Below are 20,973 nucleotides of genomic sequence, written 5' to 3'. Positions count from 1 at the left end.
AGAATAATAAATTCTTTTCAGGAATGTATAGAGAATGCCACGGACATAGACGAATATGCAGAAGAAAGGTTTTTAAGTTTCAAAACTGCTCCTTGCCATGGGTCCAGGTACCAGAGACCCTACGACCCAATACACTGGGGGCTTCCTACAGATTCAGAAAATGAGACGGAGGGAGGAGAAACGGTGTGTGAAAGTCAGCAACCAAAAGAGAGAGACAGAAATGGGCCGAAAATATGCTAAAGAAAACTCTGGTTCTGGACGAGCGGCTTCAACTGCGAGAAAGCGAAACCCGTGCGGATACCAAGAAAACCAGACACTGCGTGCTCAGCGCGGGAGGATGGGGGCCGTGAGAAACAGGGAGGCTGCGGCAGAAACGGAGAGGGGGCGGTGGCGGGGAAGAGTCAGCGGTGGAGAGCTGACGGCGGCGGGAGAGGAAAGCGAGGACCTGCAAGCGGGCGCGCGGAGGACGCCCGGGGGTTGGCGACCCTGAGAAGAAACCCGCAGCAGCGCAGTACCTGCAGAGATCGTCCAGGACGCTGCCAGGAATCTCCACCCGTTTGGTCTCCATGATGAGGACCCACAGCAGGAGCAGTGCATCCCGGCTCCGCGCGGCCGGGGACCGAGGGTACAGAAAAGAGGCTCCGGCTAGCCGGAGAGCGGGCTGCGGTGGCTGCAGCGGCGGCAGCTCCGACGAAAGCCTAGGGGGAAGGGGCGGGACCCGTTCACTTCCGTCCCGCTTCCTCAGCCCAGGACCCCGAGGCTGGGCCGAGGCGCGGGGCGGAGCCCCGACAGTCACGCCCCTGCCCTGCTTAAAAGGCCCAATGGGAAGCTGAAGGATTGGGAGTCTGAGAACGCTAAGCCAATGAGACGTCTGTTTATTGGTCCGTCATCTCCAATCCTTTTTCATGCTGCTCAGTTCCTGCTCGGAAAACCAACTTCCCGCCGCCTTCGACTGAGCGCCAGGACGGGTAGGCGCATGCGTATCAGGCCTCTTTTGCACCGCTTGGAAGTTTAGAAAGCTGGGGTCTTCCATGCCCACACCGAGACCAACATCCGGGACTTCGGCGTGGTCTCATTGACTTTTCCGTGACTCGCTCACCACGCGAGGCGGACCCCGAGAATCCGATAAGCACTCTCATGTATTCAAGTATTCACCAAATAGCCTGCGCACTCACTCACCACTGCCCCCCCATTCCTCCAGGCACTGGCTGTGCCTTTTACTATAATTTTATTTTTGTTTTGGGGGGTACTGGGGATTGAAACTGGAGGCGCTTAACCACCTTTCCACCTCTCCAGGCTCTGGCAAAACTGTTTAGAGCCTGACTAAATTAAGGCTGGCCTTAAACTTGGGCAATCCTCCTGCCTCAACCACCAGAGCCACTGGGATTAGTGGCGTACACCGTACCCAAAAAGAGTATGCCGTTTTTAATGTGCTTCACCTCTCTTTTATCCTCAGACACCTTGTCCCAAATATGAAGAAAAGGACTTTATCCCACTACTTGACACCCAGTGAGATCTCAGGAAACACTGAACCTGAACATGGGCTTTGCATTCTACCCATTACACACACCACTGTAATGGCTTGTCCTCATTCATTTCTCATCTTGGTGGAGTCCAAATTCATTCATGATCTTTGGAGAAACTGGATCCATCTGTTCTTATATCAGACTCACAGCTCCCACCAACCCCCACCACACACACCAGCTCTATCAAGAGTATACTCTGTTCTACCATTTAATCTCTCATGCTTTCTCCTAATTTCTGTCGAATTCATTATATCTAGGTTTGCATAATTTCTTCACACTCCTGTGAGAGCAGCGTGCCAGTGCCTCCGCTTACATTCCTGTGCAACTGCCTAAACTGTGTGTGTTTTATTGAGATGAACTAGTTACTGTGTTTTCAGCTTCCTTTCACGCTCTCATCAGCTGCTGATGTGTGAAATCTCTTATATCCCATAGCGATATAAAAGTCTGGCACCAGGGCTGGGGTTGTGGCTCAGTGGTAGAGCGCTTGGCTTGCATGTGTGAGGCACTGGGTTTGCTTCTTAGCACCGCATATAAATAAAGGTCCGTTGACAACTAAAATATATTAAAAAAAAAAAAAAAGACTGGCACCATCTATCTTACTCTCCAGTTTTCCAGCTTTGTCTTTTTGCTCTTTCTTGGAAATTCCTCGTATCGTTTGGACATCTACAGAGTTTTTTTTATTTTTGTTTTTGTTTAACTCTTCAGAAGAGTTCTATTTTAAACTTCAAATGTCCCTTTCTTGTGTTATTTTATTCTTGCTTCATATATACATATATGAAATATGTGTATATATATATACACATATTTCATATATGTATATAAATAAATATATATAAATAAATATGTATATATATACATATTTATTTATTTATTTCTCATATCCTTCAGAGAATATTAATATATTTTTAAGTTTTCCTCTCCCTTCTATTCATTTCAGTCGCTCTTTGCTATTAAATTGATCTCCTATCTTATTAGTTGACTGTGGTCCTTCACTATTCACTCACACTGAAAAGTCCTTAAAAAATGGAGTCAAGTGCTATAAAAATGGATTGGAAGCTCTCAACATGAGGTTAGGGCTTGTTTTTGAGAGCTTTGCTGTAGGATGATCTGGCTGGGATGTTAGTTGGATACAGATGATATAAGCATTTGTACGTCATTCTTTCTGGCTGGTCAAATTCCCTAAAAAGAAAATGACTCCACACTCAGTCTGAAGTAGTCTAGGGAGCACAAACTGGAGTACTCCTATTTATTCGTTATTCCCATGGGACAGTCCAAGTCTTAGTTTGGATTTCCTAAAAAGCAGACTGTGAGAAAGGACCTGAGTTAAAGTAGTCAGTGATGGAGGTGATCTTACGAAACACTGGTAGCAGAGGAAGGAATTGAGTCAAGGAGAAGAAATCCACTATGGGTTTATTATCAAGAAAGTTAGCATCATGGAAAACTGGAGCTTACTCCCACTAAAAAACTCTGGAAGCCAGTGTAGAGCATATAACCTCAGAGTTATCCCACTCAAAGGGTTAGGGAGATGGGAATTTATATGAAAACACTTATCAGTCATTTTATCACTGGAGAAGAGGTGTCCCCTCTACAAGGTCTGAGGAGTTCCTGGAGAGAAAGGGGAATTCAACTCAAGAAGGGCAGGGTTCTTGGCATAATTAATGAAAAAGAATAGCGTAGGCACCAGTTAAAGACATAGAGTAGGAAAGTACACAACAGATTTGGAGGAGAATGAGGGCACTCTCAAGAGACACCCTTGGGTATGAAACAAGGAATATGCCTTCAAGGGGGAGTGCAGGTCATTTTGAGAGTGAGAGACACATTTTGGGGGTTCCTGTTTGTTGAAGGTAAGGAAGGTATGGAAAGGTATGTAGAAGTGATAATAGTTGAGTGATCTCAAGACAAGTTCTAGTGGTGGTCAATTTCCAGATCCTCAGGCTCATGTGGTCTTCATTATCAGATCAATAGATAGCATTGGAAAGTAAATTATAGATGCTTCTTTGCTTAATTACTGGGGGTGTAGGGCAGGCCCAAGATCACTATAGTTAGGTTCCCTTGCCAAAGCTTCCAGAGGGCTATGTTTTTAGTATATAGCCAAGATCATGAAAACCCTGATTCAGTGTATGTACTCAAGGTCATAAACATTTTGCTTGTGAGCATGTACTCACTTATGCAACCTGTTGGCAATGTGCCTTCTTTGGCCTATACATAAAACAGTCCTATGAAAATGACTTGGGGAGCTAAGGGCTTGGGGCTGCTGTCACCTTCAAATAAAGTATGTCTACTATCCCAACTGTGACTGGCATCTTACTTCACCTACTAAGATCCCAAAACTCTTTCCCAGGGTCTGAGCCTCAGCCTGACTGGGTTAATTCACAATTTACCAGTAGATTTACATATTTTTCAGAAGTTTGGGAGTAACAGAAAAACCGTAGGCTTAGGGAACTCCTACTAAGAGGCCCCATCTTTTACAAGTTTCACCACCACCAAAAAAACACCAAGCTGGGCACCTAGACATTAACATATTGAGTTTTGGGGGGTCATTCCAGATCCAAACACTAGATATATGGAATGGTATGCAGAAATATCAGGGCCAGAACAGTGACATATGCCTGTAATCCCAGCTACTCAGGAGACTGAGGCAAAAGGATCACAAGTTCAAGGCCAACCTGAATAACTTAGCAAGACTCAATTAGAGCTTGGGCTGCTTGCAGGAACTGGTGCCTCTCAGCTCTCACTGCTGCACCCGCCTCCTTGGCCTCTCCCAGGCACTCACGGAGGGGGATGGCAGGATCAAGACAAATCAGTTGGAGTTCCTGTGTTCCCAGAGGGCTTGATGCCAGGGGGTAATGGGCTCAGCACTGCCTCTGGAGCTCAGGCCCCCCAAACAGCCCTGTGGCCTCCGCCACATGGCTTTGAAGGTGATCCAAACCGGTCCCTTATCTGTACATAATGGCTGGGGGGTCTGGCAAGTGTGGCAGCTGCCTCTCTGGGCTGAGCATGGCCTGTCCCTTCTGGCTCCTGCAAATACTGGATCAGTGAATGAATAAAACTGCTATGAAATGAAAAAATAAATAAATAAAATAGATAAAGGGTTGGGTATGTAGCTCAGTGGAGAGTGCTTGCCTAGCATGACCAAGGCCCTGGCTTCAATCCTCAGCTCTGAGAAAGAAGAAAAGGAAGAAGAAATATCTAGTTAAATAAAAACATGTCATGTTTAAATGTGTTGTTTATATAAAATGACTGAAACTCTAAATAAGCCCCTTTTCTTTGCCCTCCCCTCCTGCTCTTCCTGTCATGCCTAACTTCCATGCACTGATATGTCTGTCATAATGGGAGGGAGCAGTTTAAAGGGGGAGAATGGAGTTGTCAGATTCAAATAGGAAAGCTCTAAGCTGATGGTAACCAACCTTCTTTTGCATGAACGACAAATCCAGAAAAACAAAATTATTTCAGGAGGTTTTTTTTTTTTAATGTCAATTTTAAAAATCAGAAATACAAACTCTACAACAGTTTTTAAAAATTCTTGTACAAGTTTCCTATCACTGATTGACTAAAATTTCAGAAACTAAATTACTAAGACAAATTATGTCTCAATCTCTGAATAAATTTTCTTGTTGAGTAAGCATCCTGGATACTGGTTTTTCTTTTCTTCTCTGATCTAGTTAGCTTTTTAACTGGGAAAAGGAGTTTGTCTTACACATCTCATATTCTTAATGAATTTTTATCAAAAACAACAAATGAATCAACCAAAGGAAGTACTTTGCAATCACTCATTGTTAAAATAATCAGCTAAGTTTGCTCCATTATTCTCCACAGATGATGCAATTCTCTCCAGACAGAGACCCCACCTACCGTTGCCCTCAAAACCGGTTAACTAGTCCCAGAATATACCAGAATCCAATAACAAAAGTCTGTTTCAGCTACTACCAGCAGAGGGTGTCCGTGCCTTTTCTCCATTTTTAAATTGACAGAGTGCTGACTTGGGTTTTTAGTACAAAAGCAGAACTTTAAAACAGAACTTTACCACACATGGGACTCCACTTAAAAGGCATTAGGGAAATTGCATTATTTTTTGGTTGAGGGATTCAGATTTCTGAGGAAACCCACACACAATGAAAGTTCCCCCTTAGAATTAGTCATCTTTTATCTGTTCTCTAGTTATCACAGCACTGCCAAATGGCAGTACAATCTCACTCTCTATATTAGTTTTCTATGCTTTATAACTAATTACCACAGACTGGGTACCTTAAACAATACAATTTATTATCACACAGTTACTGAATACAGATCTCATTAGGCTAAAATCAATGTGTCAGCAGGATTGTGTTCCCCGCTGCAGGTTCCAAGGGAGAGTTGATTTCCTTAACAGTTTTCAGAAGCCACCTGCATTCCTTGCTTCATGCTTCTCTCACTCCTCTTTCAAGTTAGCAAATGGTAGTTGATTCCTTCTTGGTAGGTAGAAGTTAGCAATGAGCAGTAAAATGTGAACCAATAGCACAATGGTCACAGGGTTTCTTTGAAATGGCCTTTAGTAACACTCAAGTAACTAGTGAACAACAACAAATGTACTGACTCAGAATAAACAGGAGGAAACAAAGGGAGTCAATTAGGAAATATGTCAAGAAAGGAAGACAGAAGGTAGAACATGCCTGTAATCCCAGAGACTTGGTGTAAGCAAAAATAACCAACATGGTTTCGGCACCATTATGAAAACACAAATAACCAGGGTGGAAGCAGACCTCAAAAGCTTTCCTTTATTCTGCATCAGAGTCAATCAATCAGGGACCAGAGGTGCTCATTTTCTGGTAGAAAAATTGTCCCCAGTTACAGAAGGAGTTTGAATTTTATAGTTTACAATGAGGGTAGTTTAATTATTGGAGACTGAAGCAGGAGTTGTCGGTTTGAGCAGTTAAGGAAAATGTTGTAAAAAGCTGAAACTCATTGTCTCTGGGAAAAATTCAGAACTCTTCTTCCTCTGGGACCCATTGTTACCCCGAGCTTCACTATATGCTTTTCTCCTTCCAGGACTCATTGACAATAGGAAAGGGTAAAAGTCCAGGGCCCAGCATTTTAGTATCCACCTCCTTCCTTCAGGATCCATTGTGGTTGGAAAAGGATGAATGTTTGCTTTTGGTGGAGATGCTTGGGGATGAACCCAGGAAGGAATAAAAGTTTGCTTTTATCCCCTCAGGGCCCTTTGTTACTGGGAAAGGATTAATGATTGCCTTCCTTTTCCATCTTCCTCTGGGTTAGTTTTGGGGGGTTGTCATTTTTCATACCCTTCACTTGAGAAGCTGAGGCAAGAGGATCACAAGTTCAAGGTCAGCGTTAGCAACTTATCAAGTCCCTAAGCAACTTAGTGAGAACCTGTTTCAATTAAAAAAATTTTTTAAAAGGGCTGGGGATAAGACTCAGTGGCTAAGCACTCCTGGGTTCAGTCTCTAGTACCAAAATTAAATAAATAAATAGAACTTACCTCATGGCAAGGTCTACTGAGGTCATTGTAAAGTTAGTGTTTATGGTCACAAGTTCCTCAATGTATTTCTGAAGAGAAATTTCTTGAATAGCTCAAGTACACTAGGCTAAACTTTGTCTGGCCACTGACCCCAATACCCACATTAACAAAGGGTTGACTTGTAGATGAAGCCCTCTTGAATAGGATAGACCACCATGACAGTTCCAAAGAGGACCAACTAGGGTCACCCCCCACACACACCCAACCTGAAAGATGGTAAACATCTGATTGGTGAAGACTGCTGAATGCAATTCTCCTGACCAACATCAAACAGCAATAAGTTTGAAAGAAGCATCCTTTCCTTTGTCACTCTCTACTCAGAGATGATCCACTCTCATTTCAGAATGCTTTTTGCTTGGGCCTTACTTTACTTTCACTTATATTAAATTTCTCTTGCATGGCTTTTCATGTCTGACCTTAAATTTTCTTTCACCAGAACTCAAGAACAGAGGTTCGTAGCTTCAGGTCCCCACTCACCTGTGACACTTCTTATATCACATCTCTCTTTCTTAGTCCGTCTCCCTCTGACTTACTCATACCTCCTCTTTCACTTCTAGAGACACTTGTGATTCTATTAGTCCCACCTAGATAATTCAGGGTTCTCTCCCTATCTTCAAATTGTTAGGTAGTAGTTGGTAATGAAGAGTGGAATGCAAACCAATAATGTAGCAGGATCACAGGGTTTCTTTAAATTGTCTTTAAGATTAATGATTAATCCAGTAACTTGTAGGATAACAACAGATGTACTAACTCTGAGAATAAACAGGTGGAAATAAAGGGAACCAATTAAGAAATATGTCAAGAAGGAAAGATGGATGGGGCTACCTCCTGACAGGGCCAACTGGGATCATTGTTCAGTTAGGATTTATGGCCACAGGTTTCTCAATGTGTATCAGAATAAATATTTCTTTAGTAGTACAGGAACACTTAAACTTTGCCTGGCCATTTACCTCAGAACCTGCGTTAACACAGAACTGACTTATAAATGAAACCCCCTGCCCCCCATGGATGGTCACGGTGACAATCCTGGAAAGGACCAGCTAGTGTGCATGTCCGCGTGTGCGTGCACGCTCACACACACACACACACACACACACATGCGTGCATGCACACCCCACACACACACATCCACCAGGGGGAAACTGTACAGAAAATTGATAAAATATGGTTGGCAAAGGGTGGTATTGTTCAAATTGAGTGTTGACTACATTAACTGTGGCTCTTCAACTCTTTTCTAGTTTAAGTATTAATAATAAAAAGTTTTTTTAAAATAATATATTCTTACTGAAAATTCAATGGATATTTTTTTCTCTTCTTGTTTCTTTAGTACCTAACAGGGAAAATTATAGGAATATTGAAACTGTACAAAAAAATATTGTTAAATGCACCAATTTGAAACACATTAGGCTTTCAAAAACTTTATTGAGAAAAAATCTATGCACGATAAAATGCTGTTGACTTTTTATAAAATTAAAATTTTACTTTTGAGAAAATGATAGATGCATATCCAGTTGTAAGAATGGAGTTCTGGTGTACCCTTTCCCAGTTTCCAACAATAACAACATCTTGCAACACGAGGACAACATCATAACCAGGATAATGAAATCAATACAATCAAGACAGCACATGTTCATCACCACAAATATCCTTCATGTTGTCCTGTTAAAGTCAACATTTTCTGTTGAGGTGAGTAATATTTACAAAATGTTCCAAATGAAGAGTTTTCCATGACTTTTACCTGCCTTCTCTTAGGACTTATTAGCAACTGCTTAAAATGACTAACACCTATTTTTCAGAGCCATCAGACATACTGCTTGGATATACTGCATAATATAATATAATATAATATTGTCACAGGGCCTAACTCTGAACCTACATGGAGGAATGCTTATCTTGCTCATTGTGTAGCAGGGAAGTACTAACATAGAATGCTATGTTTTGGTACAGAGAGCTATCAGAACACTGGCAAGCGCCATTTCCTTGTTCCTTTGACAAGGAGTTATTCCCCTGTTGGTGCAAGGTTGAGCTATGTGGCTGTTTTTGAACTCTTGGTGTCTGGACTCCCGTAATATAATATGTTGTGTATCACCTCTGGCCTATTGTGACTGTTATATGTAAATTGGCACATACCCACTATAAAAGCTATTTTTGCTGTGCAATAAAGCAGACACAGTTTTCTGAAACCATCTCAGGAGGAGTTTCTCCACACCCGCAAGCTCCCCACAGTCGATGCTGGAAGGGCAGGCCCCTCAGCATAATATATTGCCTACTATTGTCAGGAATCATAGATTAGCAACACATTAACTCAAAAAAGGGATTGAGACAGCACACAGAATAACAGAGATATCTTGGAACTCCTAAGTTGCGAAGGAGAATCCAAGGGCAAACAGTTACATAGGCTTAAAGCTGGAAGTCTCCACAATGTGACAAATACTTCTGGGAGCTGCCTCCTCCAACATCCATTTTCCTTCTTCCTCTTAGTTACAGGACTCATTTAAAAGCTCATGTTTCCTGGCCTCTCTCACAGATGTATGTTGCTACAAGCAGCAACTACACTTTTCCAAGGAAGTTTGTTACTGAAAGCCTAACCCAGAGATCCTCAAGAAACAGGAGAAAGATGGAAAAGGGGAAGTGACCAATCCATTTGCTTCTCTCTACCGGTCCAACCAAAGCAGTTACAATTTAGAGAAACAAAAGCCAGGTGATGTACAAATATAGGCTTAGTTGACCTGAAGAGGTGGCATAATGAGACAAAAGGCAGGAAATACACATATCTAGATTTAGTTAGCCAGTACTAGACAGGTCAAGGTCAGGCAGGGGACCATCTCCATTTTCACCTTTCTTGGTGCCCTGGGGAGTGAGGAGAGGTTTGTAGCCCTTCAGCTTCCACTCTCTTCATGAGGAACTTTCTGTTAATTCAGAGAGGGGCCCCCAAATTCAGACTGTTTCAATGAAAGTATAAGGGTAGACTAGGACCTCTGGGAAGTATCTATAGAAAATTGGCATTGATCGAATTATTCTGTGTTCATGCAATAGGTAACAGACATGACAGGTTGGAAAATGAGGTTAAAGGAATTATTTTATAAACTGGGCACACTGGGCTGACATCCCACATGCTTTCTTTCAAGCCATCTTCCTGCAGCCCTACCTGACTTAAGTCAACAGCATATATTACATTCCTCAGCAAACAACCTATTATCTGCAGGAGAAATCCAGACCTGAAATACTGATAAGAAGAGCACAACTTACCCTGGGGGATGGAGCTCTTTTGTGGACATTTACACAGACACAGATGACACAACTCAGTGAGATAAGGATGATTCCTACCTAACCATAAATTCTGTAAGAACAAGTTCCAATTAGAACTTGTTCAGCATGGGCCAAAGTGACCTAGAGTTGTCATGCACAGTGGGAGCTTGAAAGTCTGATGTAATACTGCCCTTATTCAAAAGTCAAGAGGTGAACCTGGGTGGGACTCTCTGGACTTCCCTGGACCCCCCAATAAAACTGGGCAAGAGGGGTGTACCGTCCTTTTCCTCTGAGAGGATCCACTCTCTCTTTAGAGTGTTCTCTTTTCCTTTTCCATATCCCTTCAACAAACTCCTGCCTGCTACTCTGAGCAACATGGCACTGGAGCCACAAGCTGCCAAGTTATATGTTCAACTATCCTAAGGTTGCCATGTTTGGGGGAACCACAGCTGCATGGAGAGGACTTATAGATGATTGACAGTCCTGCTGAGCTCAGTGTGCAAGACATCTCAGCCCAGGTGCCACACAGTTGAATGAGACTCCCAATAATTCTAGTCCCCAGCTGTCAAGTTCCCCTTCTTAACTCTCTAGTGATTCTGATCAGATTAAAATTGACCACAGATTTAGGATCTGTGACAGGTTAGAAAGGAAACTTCTTTTCATGTCACATAACATAAAGGTAGTCTTAGTTAAACTCAACACTTTCCTAAAACCAGGGCTTACTTTGAAAATTGTGTAATCATATTATTATAAATCATCATTTATTCATTAAATTATATATGCATGAATATTTGTTGGATGGTTGTAAGCATGGATCTGAGCAATATCCAACTTATACCTTAAGTTGAGCCTTTAGTCCTGTCAGAGGAACCTATTACTGCCCACATTTCATATTTGTGTATATGAGGCACAATGAGGTTAAGGAGGAATTGTAGCTCCTACAGCCTAGCTTCCAGAGTCTTCAGTGTTAATAAGGAATTCCCAACAAACAAAACTTTTTACCATTTTTAGAACTTAATTGCCATTTTTATGATCATGGTCTTGATAAGCATACAGCATTTTTAACTGAAATAGCACATGGCCCATGATAGGGCTATCTTCTTATCAACTCTTCAGGAGATCCTTGGAAACATTTTGCTATGCTCAAAGGTTGGTTAATGGAGCCATGTTATTATGAGACAAAAGTTTTAAAACTATACAACTTGGAGTTATAGAGAATGTTTGCATCTCAAATCATTATCGAAATGCTACAAAAACTAAAATTCTTGCAGCTACATTTTGTACATTAAGAGCACTGGCCCAGCTGTCTCCCTGTCATCCCCTGCACGTGGGATTATGAAGATGAAGCCACAGAACACCCTGGAATCTCCAATGCCTTGCCAGAGGTGTCTTCTCCAATAGCTGCAACCCACCATTCCACACAATTCAGGGAGGGGCCTGAAGAAAAGGATGCTTTCTGGCCAAAGTGACCAGCTCAAAGCGAATCAATTCTGCACTGACTCAAGGCGGGCATCTCCATCTACACTATGCCAAGGGAAGCAAGTCCCCATCTAAAAATATATACATTGTTTCACATGTTTTCTGTTTGTGCAGAGAACCAAACTGCAATTGCATTCTGCATATAACCTGCTCCCTTATATTACAAAGGTAAGCCTTAAACCTTAAAAAAAGAAAGAAAGAAAAAGAAAAGAGAAAAACAACAACAATTATTTGGCATAAACTGGAATAAGCAGATATGCGTTTTCCCTCAAGGACATTAGCTTTTGCACTATGGGAGTGGGAGGGGCTTCCATTATCATCAAGATTTGTTTTGGATACCACTGCTGAATAACAAACTGTCTCAAAACAGTAGTGAAAAAATATCGATGGAATTATGGTTACGGATTCTGTTGGGTCAGAAGTTAGAGCAGAGTACTGGGGGTAGAAGTTTATTGCCTCTGCTTCATGTTCTCTGGTATCTCATCTAGGAAGACTCAAAGACATGAGGACTTGGGGCTCGGGATGTGGCTCAAGTGGTAGCGCATTCACCTGGCATGCATGAGGCACTGGGTTTGATCCTCAGCACCACTAAAAATAAAATAAAGATATTGTGTCCATCTAAAACTAAAATAAAATAAATATTAAAAAAAAGACAAGAGGGACTTGACAGCTGGGGACTAGAATCATTGGGAGTCTCATTCACCTGTCTGGCACCAGAGCTAAGATGTCTTGCACATTGAGCTCATCAGGACTGTCAATAAGAGTGCATCTATGAGTATTCTCCATGCAGCTGTGCTTCCCCCAAACATGGCAGCCTCAGGATAGTTGAACATATAACTTGACAGCTTGTGGCTCCAGCATGAGGGTTCCAGTGGGCAAGGCAGAAGCCTCACTGCCTGTTATAACAGCATTGGTGGTCACATAGTATCACCTCCATCCTATTTTATTGTTTGAAGTAGTTCCTAGTGTATCATTTCCAGGCAGGAGACATAAAGCTCACACCTTGATGGGAGGCATGTACAAGGATTTTATAGTCATGTTTTAAATCCCTCACCCCTAAGTGTTAGAAATGGAAGCGTAGAATCCTATGGAAGGCAGTCTTATCTTAATTCAGTTCACCACCCTCGAGCCTCGTTTTCATTGACCCATATCATTCACTTTTTGTGAGAAATCAGATCTTTAGCCTCCCTATCATGCCCGGAATGTGCTGGCAACATGGTAGCAAGAAAACTCTCCCTTCTTTCCTGAATTCAGTGTTTATCATTGATTAAGCCAAATTTGAGAGAGGAACCCTTGGCACTGGCTGGACCAATGGCAGGCAACCTGCCCAATGTTCTGAACATTAACAAACCCATGCTCTGTTCAGGACCCAAAAGTGAGATAACTACTGGGGGTTATGCCCAGGTGTGACCAGGTCATTTCTTGCTTTGACTTTATAAGGAGCCATTGTGAGGGAATTTCAAACAGCAGGTATATAATAGAGTGGCTGCTACTGAATTTTTTGTCCATAAGTAAAGGAAGCTCTTGGTGGTGACCTGTTGGACTCCCAAATAGTTAGCGCATTTGGTGGTGGTTGGTGGATGGTGATTGGTGGCTGGTGGTTGTGGTCTTTGGATATTGTGTGTGTGTGCGTGTGTGTGTGTTTTGTTGTTGTTGTTGTTTTGTTTTTTTTAGGCTAGCATCCTCATTCGGGTTTAGGATGAGCTATGAGAGCAGTCAGAGCAGTGTAGTACTGCAGGGGCAGAGCTCCTGCTATGAGCCTACCTTCACAGACCATTATATGTTCCTGCAGGACATTGGGGAAGGGGTTTCACCAGATGAAACTTGCCCGTCATCTGCTCACCAGGACAGAGGATGTGGTGAAGGATTTAGCAAAAGTAGTCTCAACTCCCTGTTCCTCTCTGAACCAGAGAAGATATCAGCCTTTGGCCACCAAAACGTGATCCAGCTTTTCCAGGTCATTGAGACTAACGAATATATCTACCTCATCATGGAGCATGCAGGTGGGCGACAGCTATGGGACCTCATCCTGGAAACTGATGGCATGCAGGAGAAGCAGGAGTCATGCAGACTGTTCAGGCAGATCTTGCCTGCCGTGGTGCAGTACTGCTACCTGTAGAGGATCCTGCAACTTGACCTGAAACCGGATAACACCATGGTGGATGCCAGCGGCAAGGTCAAATGCATCAACTTTGGCCTGAGCACCAGATTCACAGCTGGGAAGAAGGTGAACAGGTTATTTGGCACTCTCCTCTACATTGCCCCTGAAATCATCCATGGGTCCTCCCAGCATACATCTGGAGCTTGGGTGTGGTTCTCTATTCTATGCTCACAGGAAAAGGCCCATTCGCAGTGAGCAGCAACAGGCAGGTGAAGAAGTTGATTGAGCAGGGAACATAAAGCACACCCCCACATGTCTCCAAGAGAACACAAAGCCTCATCCATGAGATACTCACAGTGGACCCCACATAGAAGCCCACCATAGACCAGGTAATGGGGTACCCATGGCTGAGCCAGGGCAAGGAAGCTTCTCCCAGTCTTCCTGGTGAAACACTCCCCAAACTCCTGGATCCTGCAATTAGGAACATCATGATCGACATGGGTTACCACCCCTACAATACCTAGGTGTCTGTGGCGAGTTGCAAACTTAATGACACAATGATGACATACCTCATCCTTAAGCACCAGAGAACTCAGTGGGGAGACCTGCGCACTCCAGGTGAAGCCCAAGCCTGGTCTGGGCCCTGAGGATCCTCCCAGGGTCTGCCCTAAAAAGGGTTCTAGTGAGCCTGCCCTTCCCTTGCCCCGTGAGCAGCAGCAGCCTGAGGAGGCCCAGCAGACCTAGCTGGAGCCCAGCAGCCATCCACTCCAAGGCCTGGACTACTGTGCCTCCCTCTACTGCTCACTATATATACTCACTCACCTTGAGCCAGGTTAGATGTGGACTCACTTGCCTTAAGCCAGTGTAGATGGGGACTTGCTCTCTTTGTCATAGTGTAGATGAAGATGCCCCCCTTTAGTCAGTGCAGACTTGATTCACTTTGAGCTGGTTACTTTGGCCAGAAGGAGTCTTTTTCCTGTCTTCAGGCCCCTCCCTGAAGTGTGTGGGGATGATGGGTTGCAGCTGTTGGAGAAGACACCTCTGGTAAGGCATTGGAGATTCCAGGGTGTTCTGTGGCTTCATCTTCATAATCCCATGTGCAGGGAAGCAAGAGCTGGGCCAGTGGCAGGGTTGGGCCTGTCTACAGCAGTGGCTGGGTGCTTTACCACATGCCATGAAGCCTCCTCACCCCAATAGCTCTTCCTGGTGGCAGCTACAGGTTGTGGAGAGTGAGCACATAGGGAGCAGAGATGTGACATTCCAGTTTAAGGGAACTAACGGTTTTTCTTTAAAAGGATTAATGCTTTTCAGTGTAATATACAGTGGCATATTTTATGCCGAAGGTATTTGCAGTTTGTTTCTTTGCACAAACAAAACACATGGGCCAATATTTTAAATTTTTCTATTATGAGAAAAACTATATTCCCTGCACAGTGTTAAAATTGTTTAAATGATTGGAAATTTTTAGACACTAATGTTTCAGTATATGAAAATAAGGTATTTACATACTGTAAGAAAAAAGAAGTATATAGTTACAATTTAGTATATGTACCAGGCATGCTCTAGACAACTTACATCCTCCCATCCATTCATCATCCATTTATCCATCCAGTCTGCCAACTGAGACAGGGGCAAAAGATGGATAGCTAATTATCAAAGAACAGGAACCCATCGCTAACACCTCTGGGAAAGGGGAAGAATTGTAATTTCCAACACAAGCAATCACCTGCTGGATGGCTCTTTTCAAGCCTTTTGGTCTTCTCCTGCCTTTTGGTCATGTAGGCATGTGAGGAAAGGAAAACTAAAATCTATAAAGGGTCAAGACACCTCTACTCCCATAGGCACCAGCTCTGGGTCCCTTCCCCTCTCGAGGAAACTCTCTTTCTGTTCTGTCTCTTAAATAAAATTTGCTTTTTGTTCTTGCCTTGGCATTTCATTTGCATGTTCACATTCTGCAGCATTTAGTGTTGTATTAATCTTATTCCAGTACTCATGTCTTCTTATTTCTTTCATAGAAGCACCCACCTCCTATGTCTTTATTCTGAACCAGACTTTTACCATTCACCCCTTGACTGACCTACCTACAACATTCCTAAAAGGGAAACCCAAACTGCTTTCCTCACGTCACTCCCTCTCAGCCTGATGCAGCCAGAGGGGTGATTGTCCATTTCCCTTTCCAGTAGTAAGGGTTCGCTTATCAGAGGGGATATTGAGGCCAGGGGAAAAGGACAGTCAGTTTAGGTAAGAAAGATTGGGTCAGGAAGATGGGGGCTGATTCACAAGGAAATAAAATGCTAATATCTCCAGAGCACTTCCCCCACCTCCAACCTGTTACCAAGGTCACCTGCCTCTAGGAAATTGTTCCTCTCAGCAAGAAGTTGTTAATGAATACCCACTGGATGGCTCTCTTCCTGCCCTTGGTCATTCCACCTTTTGGTGGAGCAGGATGGGAGCAGGAGGGGACATGAGCAGAAAGGATGAAAGGGGCAAAATACCCCCACTCCCTAAGACACCAGATTTGGACCTCCTCCTCTACAAAGGAACCTCTAACCTCCCCCCCACCCCACCCCGTTGTCTCTGTTCTCTCCTTGAAATAAAACTTTTTACTCTTGCCTTTTCTCAGGTGTTCATTCTTCAACACCTGGGCAATAGGGACCAATATGCATTAATTTTAAGGTGGGTTTTTTTTTTGTACTAGGGATTTGACCCAAGGGCACTGAACCACTGAGCCACATCCTCAGCATTTTTTATATTTTATTTAGAGACAGGTCTCTCCAAGTTGCTTAGGGCCTCACTAAGTTCCTGAGGCTGGCTTTGAATTTGAGATCCTCCTGCCTCAATTCCACAAATCACTGGGATTACAGGTATGTGTCACCATGATCGGCCAGGTGGAGTGGATTTTCTTTTTAATTTGTAGATGGACACAATACCTTTATTTTGTTTATTTAGTTTTTTAATGTGATGCTGGGGATTGAACCCAGTGCTTCACATGTGCTAGGCAAGTGCTCTATCACGGAGCCACAATCCCAGCACTGGATTTAAAAAAATTTTTTATAATAATTTTCTTTGCTAATGCATATGTGTAATGAGAATATGACTTTTTTCTTTCTTTCTTTTAACTTCTCAGCATCCATTTTTCCCTCTGGTGACATGAAGCTGTTTTTCCTTCAGGAACAACTCTTCCCCCACTCTCTCATTCATGTGTCCCTGGGTGGGATGGATTCTTTACCTCCAACAATTCCTTCCTAGCCTCCAAACACCAAGAGCACTTGTAACAGTGATTATTTAAGAGACAAGATAGGCATCTAAGACAAGATGCAAAAGACCTAGTGCTAGATGTTTTGGGACTTCTTTCGTCTGGGCTAAAGTGCTGGCATCATAAGCCTGGATATCTGACTGTTCCCACTCAGGAAAGTCTGCTTGAAAACGAAGCCAAAACAGAAAAAAGCAGGGGCAAGGGATAAGGAGACACCAATTTCTGATCATATTGTTTGAGTCCTGAAATCCAAATAAGACTTGCACTTCAGATATCCTTGGATTTTTAATTGCATTAGTCAACACATTTTCCTTTGCTATCATTTATTGTTATTGTTCCTTAAAGCCATTTAAGCTAAGTTTCTGTCTCTACTCATGAGTCTTGGCTAACACACTAGGTGTGCTTGCCCTTCCTGTATTTTGGGGAATCAAGTGAGAGGTCTACATGAAAACCTGGGGTCTATAGTTGCCATGGTTTGGGTGTGATTTGGGTTTCAAAGTTCCATGTGCTGGAAGCTGTGTCCTCAGTGTGGTGGTGGGAGATGCTATGGAATATTTAGGAAATGGAGTCTAATGGGAGATTTTTGAATTATTGGGGACATGTCCTTAGCAGAGATTAAGGTATTTCTTGTGGAGTGCCTTGGAAGGTCTCTAAAAAGGGATATTAAAGCCCGAGCTGGGCCCACTCAGCTCTCTTTCTTCCCATTTGGGGGTGTCCTCATTTAGTCCCTTATGCACTCCCCTTTTTGTCATTCATCATGATATGATGCATATAAGAGGGCCCTTGACAGAGCTGGCCAAATGCCACAATCATGTACTTTAACCTCCAAAACTATAAACTAAATAAACCTCCTTTTTCTTCTTAAGTAGCCTGTCTCAGGTATTTCATTACAGTGATGAAAAGCTGACTAATACAATAATTATTAGGAAAATAAAGCAGCAGTAAGAAAAAAAATTAAGCTTTAAGATGGTAACAGATGTTATCAGGATTAGAGCATCAGTGCAAAGCAAGAGGGCAATCTTGGAAATGAAGATCAAAACTTAAACCCCACTCATTCAGCACTAAAGAAGAGAATTTGAAAACTCTCTGATTCCAATAGTAAAATCAACATATAGTGAAATAAACGTATCTGCAGAAAACTGTCTCATAGGTCCAACCAGGAAGAGCTGAATTATGCAATTGCCTAACAGTGAGTCTAAAAGAACTATAGTCAACAATGTACAGACAAGAAAGAGATTTGAGATGGAGCATTTAGCACTGCCTCTGAGTCCCACAGACTGGTGACACAATGAGTCATCAACCCTACCATTTCCTTGGCAGTACTTCCATTATGTAATGATTTTAATAGGATTTCTAACCTTTCAAATCTCCTTACTTAGGCTCCATTTCAACTTGTTATGGTTTGGATCTGGAATGGCCCTCAGGGTCTCATGTTGAAAGCATGGTCCCAACACAGTAAGGTTCAGAGGTGGGCTTTTACACAATGAGTGGATCATTGTGTAAAAGGGCTGTAGCCTTATTTCATTAATGAATCTACTGATAGCTGAATAGCTTACTGGGAGGGGGACCCACCTGGAGGAAGATGGCCACTCAGAGGGTGTCCTGGAAGGGTTTATCTTCTTCCTGGCCCCTTTCTCTCTTTCTCTCTGCTCCCTAGCTGCCAGCGCTGAGCAGCTGTCCTCTACCATGCCCTTTCAGCATGATGTTCTGCTTCACCTCAGGCCCAGAGCAACGAATAGAGCATGGCCAACCAGGACAAGAGACCTCTGAAAATAAGCCCCAAATAAACTTTTCCTCCTTTAAGTTGCTTAGTCAGGTATTTCGGTTGCAGCAATGAAAAGAGGACTAACACACAACTCAACACTCTACAAGCAATCTTGAGATGCAGTTTTACATCATATGTTGCTTTCTATCAGTACTACTGACAGAAAGGGCCCCGACAAGGAGAGGAAATGGTCCAGATCAAAACTATTTGAGAGAGAGTAAAGCTAAACTGTACCAAGTAGGGTAAGTGCAACACCAGACTTAGATGGTCCCAGGCAAAATCAGGATCTGGGGTTTGGAACTGGAAGGGAGACTACTGGGCAAAAAGCTTATGCTTTCCAGAATAATAAAAGATCAAGTTGGAAATGAACAAAAAAATTTGATAATTGCTCTAATCAAAACAAGAGAGTTAACATCTGGCCTTTGTTAGCTAGAGGACTCTGAGGAATGGAGTTGGCTTATAGACAAGGAACCTGGCAGACAGGAGGAATAGAATCCACTTCCTTGGTTCTTGGTTCTAATTGCTCCTTGACCAATAGAGGTCAAATCATAATTTTCATTAATGTCTATAATACTGTTTCAGAATATTATCCCTAGCCTTAATGCATTTTTCCTTTTAAAAACGCAAATGTCCATGAACAGTATTACTATATTAAAATTTATCCAGATAGACTTTTTATTAAGAAATTTAAGGGAAAAAAATAGTACCCTCTATTTTATTACTTAAAAGAGTTTCACTGTTTTTATTAGTAAATGGCTTTCTAAAAGCAAATTTTCCCAACTTTTAATAGGAAACATTAGTACAAGTCAATGAAGAGATCCACTCTGCGAATAAATAATGTAGGCAAATTTTATGTTTATATAGTCCAAGTCATGACATATTAATATGCAAAAGTAGATTGTTAATTTCCAAACATTTTCCCATCTCTACCATTATGTTCAGGACAGTGGGGTTATTTGAACCATAAGTTTATAGTTTCCAAAATTATATAAATCAAAAAGATCATCTACTTCTAGCTTCTGAATATCATTTCTTCAGATACATTTATTTGGGAAAGAATGGCAAATTATGACCAAAAGGGAAGACTGCCAGTTTTCAAAAGAATGCAGTCTAGCCTTATTTCAGGACCTACAATAAAATCTGTTCATTCAGTTTTCTACAGAAGAGAATTTGCATTGCTAACCTTGAATAATACAGCATGCATCTCTAATTTAGACAGTATATTCATTCAGCCACATCCATAAAAGCAATACAGAAACATATGATAGTTTTAACAAATTTAAAGTTTTATTTGCAAAGCAGCAGCCCACTCTGTATAGCTGCTGCACTTACAATGAAGTACTGTATTATTACTCCCTTCCGCTGCCCTGCTTATGTTCCCAGTCTTGTTTACCTCCCCTCTCTTCCCTCTTTTTTCTAGCTCCAACCCACTATTTCTGGAAATGTTAGCTACTCTGTGTACATCCTTGTATATCTACTCCTACCCTATAAAACACACACACACACAAACATCCCACATGGAGATTTTTCTCATTGTTTTCCAAAATAAAAGGCTATCATTTTTCTGAATTTCCTTTTCTTAGTGAAAATCCAACTCAACTGATAGAGTTCACTTACTCTTTTGGTTATCTAATGTTCTATGTCCCTTGATATTCAATGAGGTGGAAATACTACAACTTTGTCAATCATTTTGTTATTAATGGGCATACACTTTGTTTCCAGTTTTTTTTTTTTGTTGTTGTTGTTTTGTAAAATACCCAATCTATATTTACATCCACATATGACAACATAATGTTAAGCTGAAATATATCATAAATAAAACAAGTAATGTTTACTGTTTCACAACTTAAGTATCAACAATTAAACAAATCAAACAATGAAATAATTACATACAAATCCAACAAATTATATCTCTATTATATGTACTGTTGTCTCAAAGGAAAAAACACATACAAAACCAGTAGTATCCCAATAGTTAATACTGAACAAAAACCATACTTTGAAGTACATAGGGCTGTAAAAAAAATTTATATTTTTGTCCATTAAGACGTAGTTGGAAAAGAGAGATCTGAAAGCCCCCCA

General features: G+C 42.1%; 1 protein-coding gene across 2 annotated transcripts in view; it reads right to left on the bottom strand.

Moving 5' to 3' along the window:
* Nucleotides 1–751, bottom strand: part of Dcp2 (decapping mRNA 2) — a 44,427-nt gene extending 43,676 nt beyond the window's left edge. For both annotated transcript variants that reach the window (XM_027941048.2, XM_027941049.2), the window contains exon 1: nucleotides 516–751. In XM_027941048.2, the coding sequence (XP_027796849.1) occupies nucleotides 516–568 (53 nt within the window). In that variant the 5' untranslated portion in view covers nucleotides 569–751. The remainder of the gene's footprint in view (nucleotides 1–515) is intronic.
* Nucleotides 752–20,973: the final 20,222 nt, after the last annotated feature.

Source organism: Marmota flaviventris, chromosome 5 (genome assembly GCF_047511675.1).
Source record: "Marmota flaviventris isolate mMarFla1 chromosome 5, mMarFla1.hap1, whole genome shotgun sequence".
In the NCBI taxonomy this organism is placed as follows: Eukaryota; Metazoa; Chordata; class Mammalia; order Rodentia; family Sciuridae; genus Marmota; species Marmota flaviventris.
The sequence above is the reverse complement of the archived record's forward strand: the minus strand, read 5'-3'. Positions and strand labels throughout refer to the sequence as shown.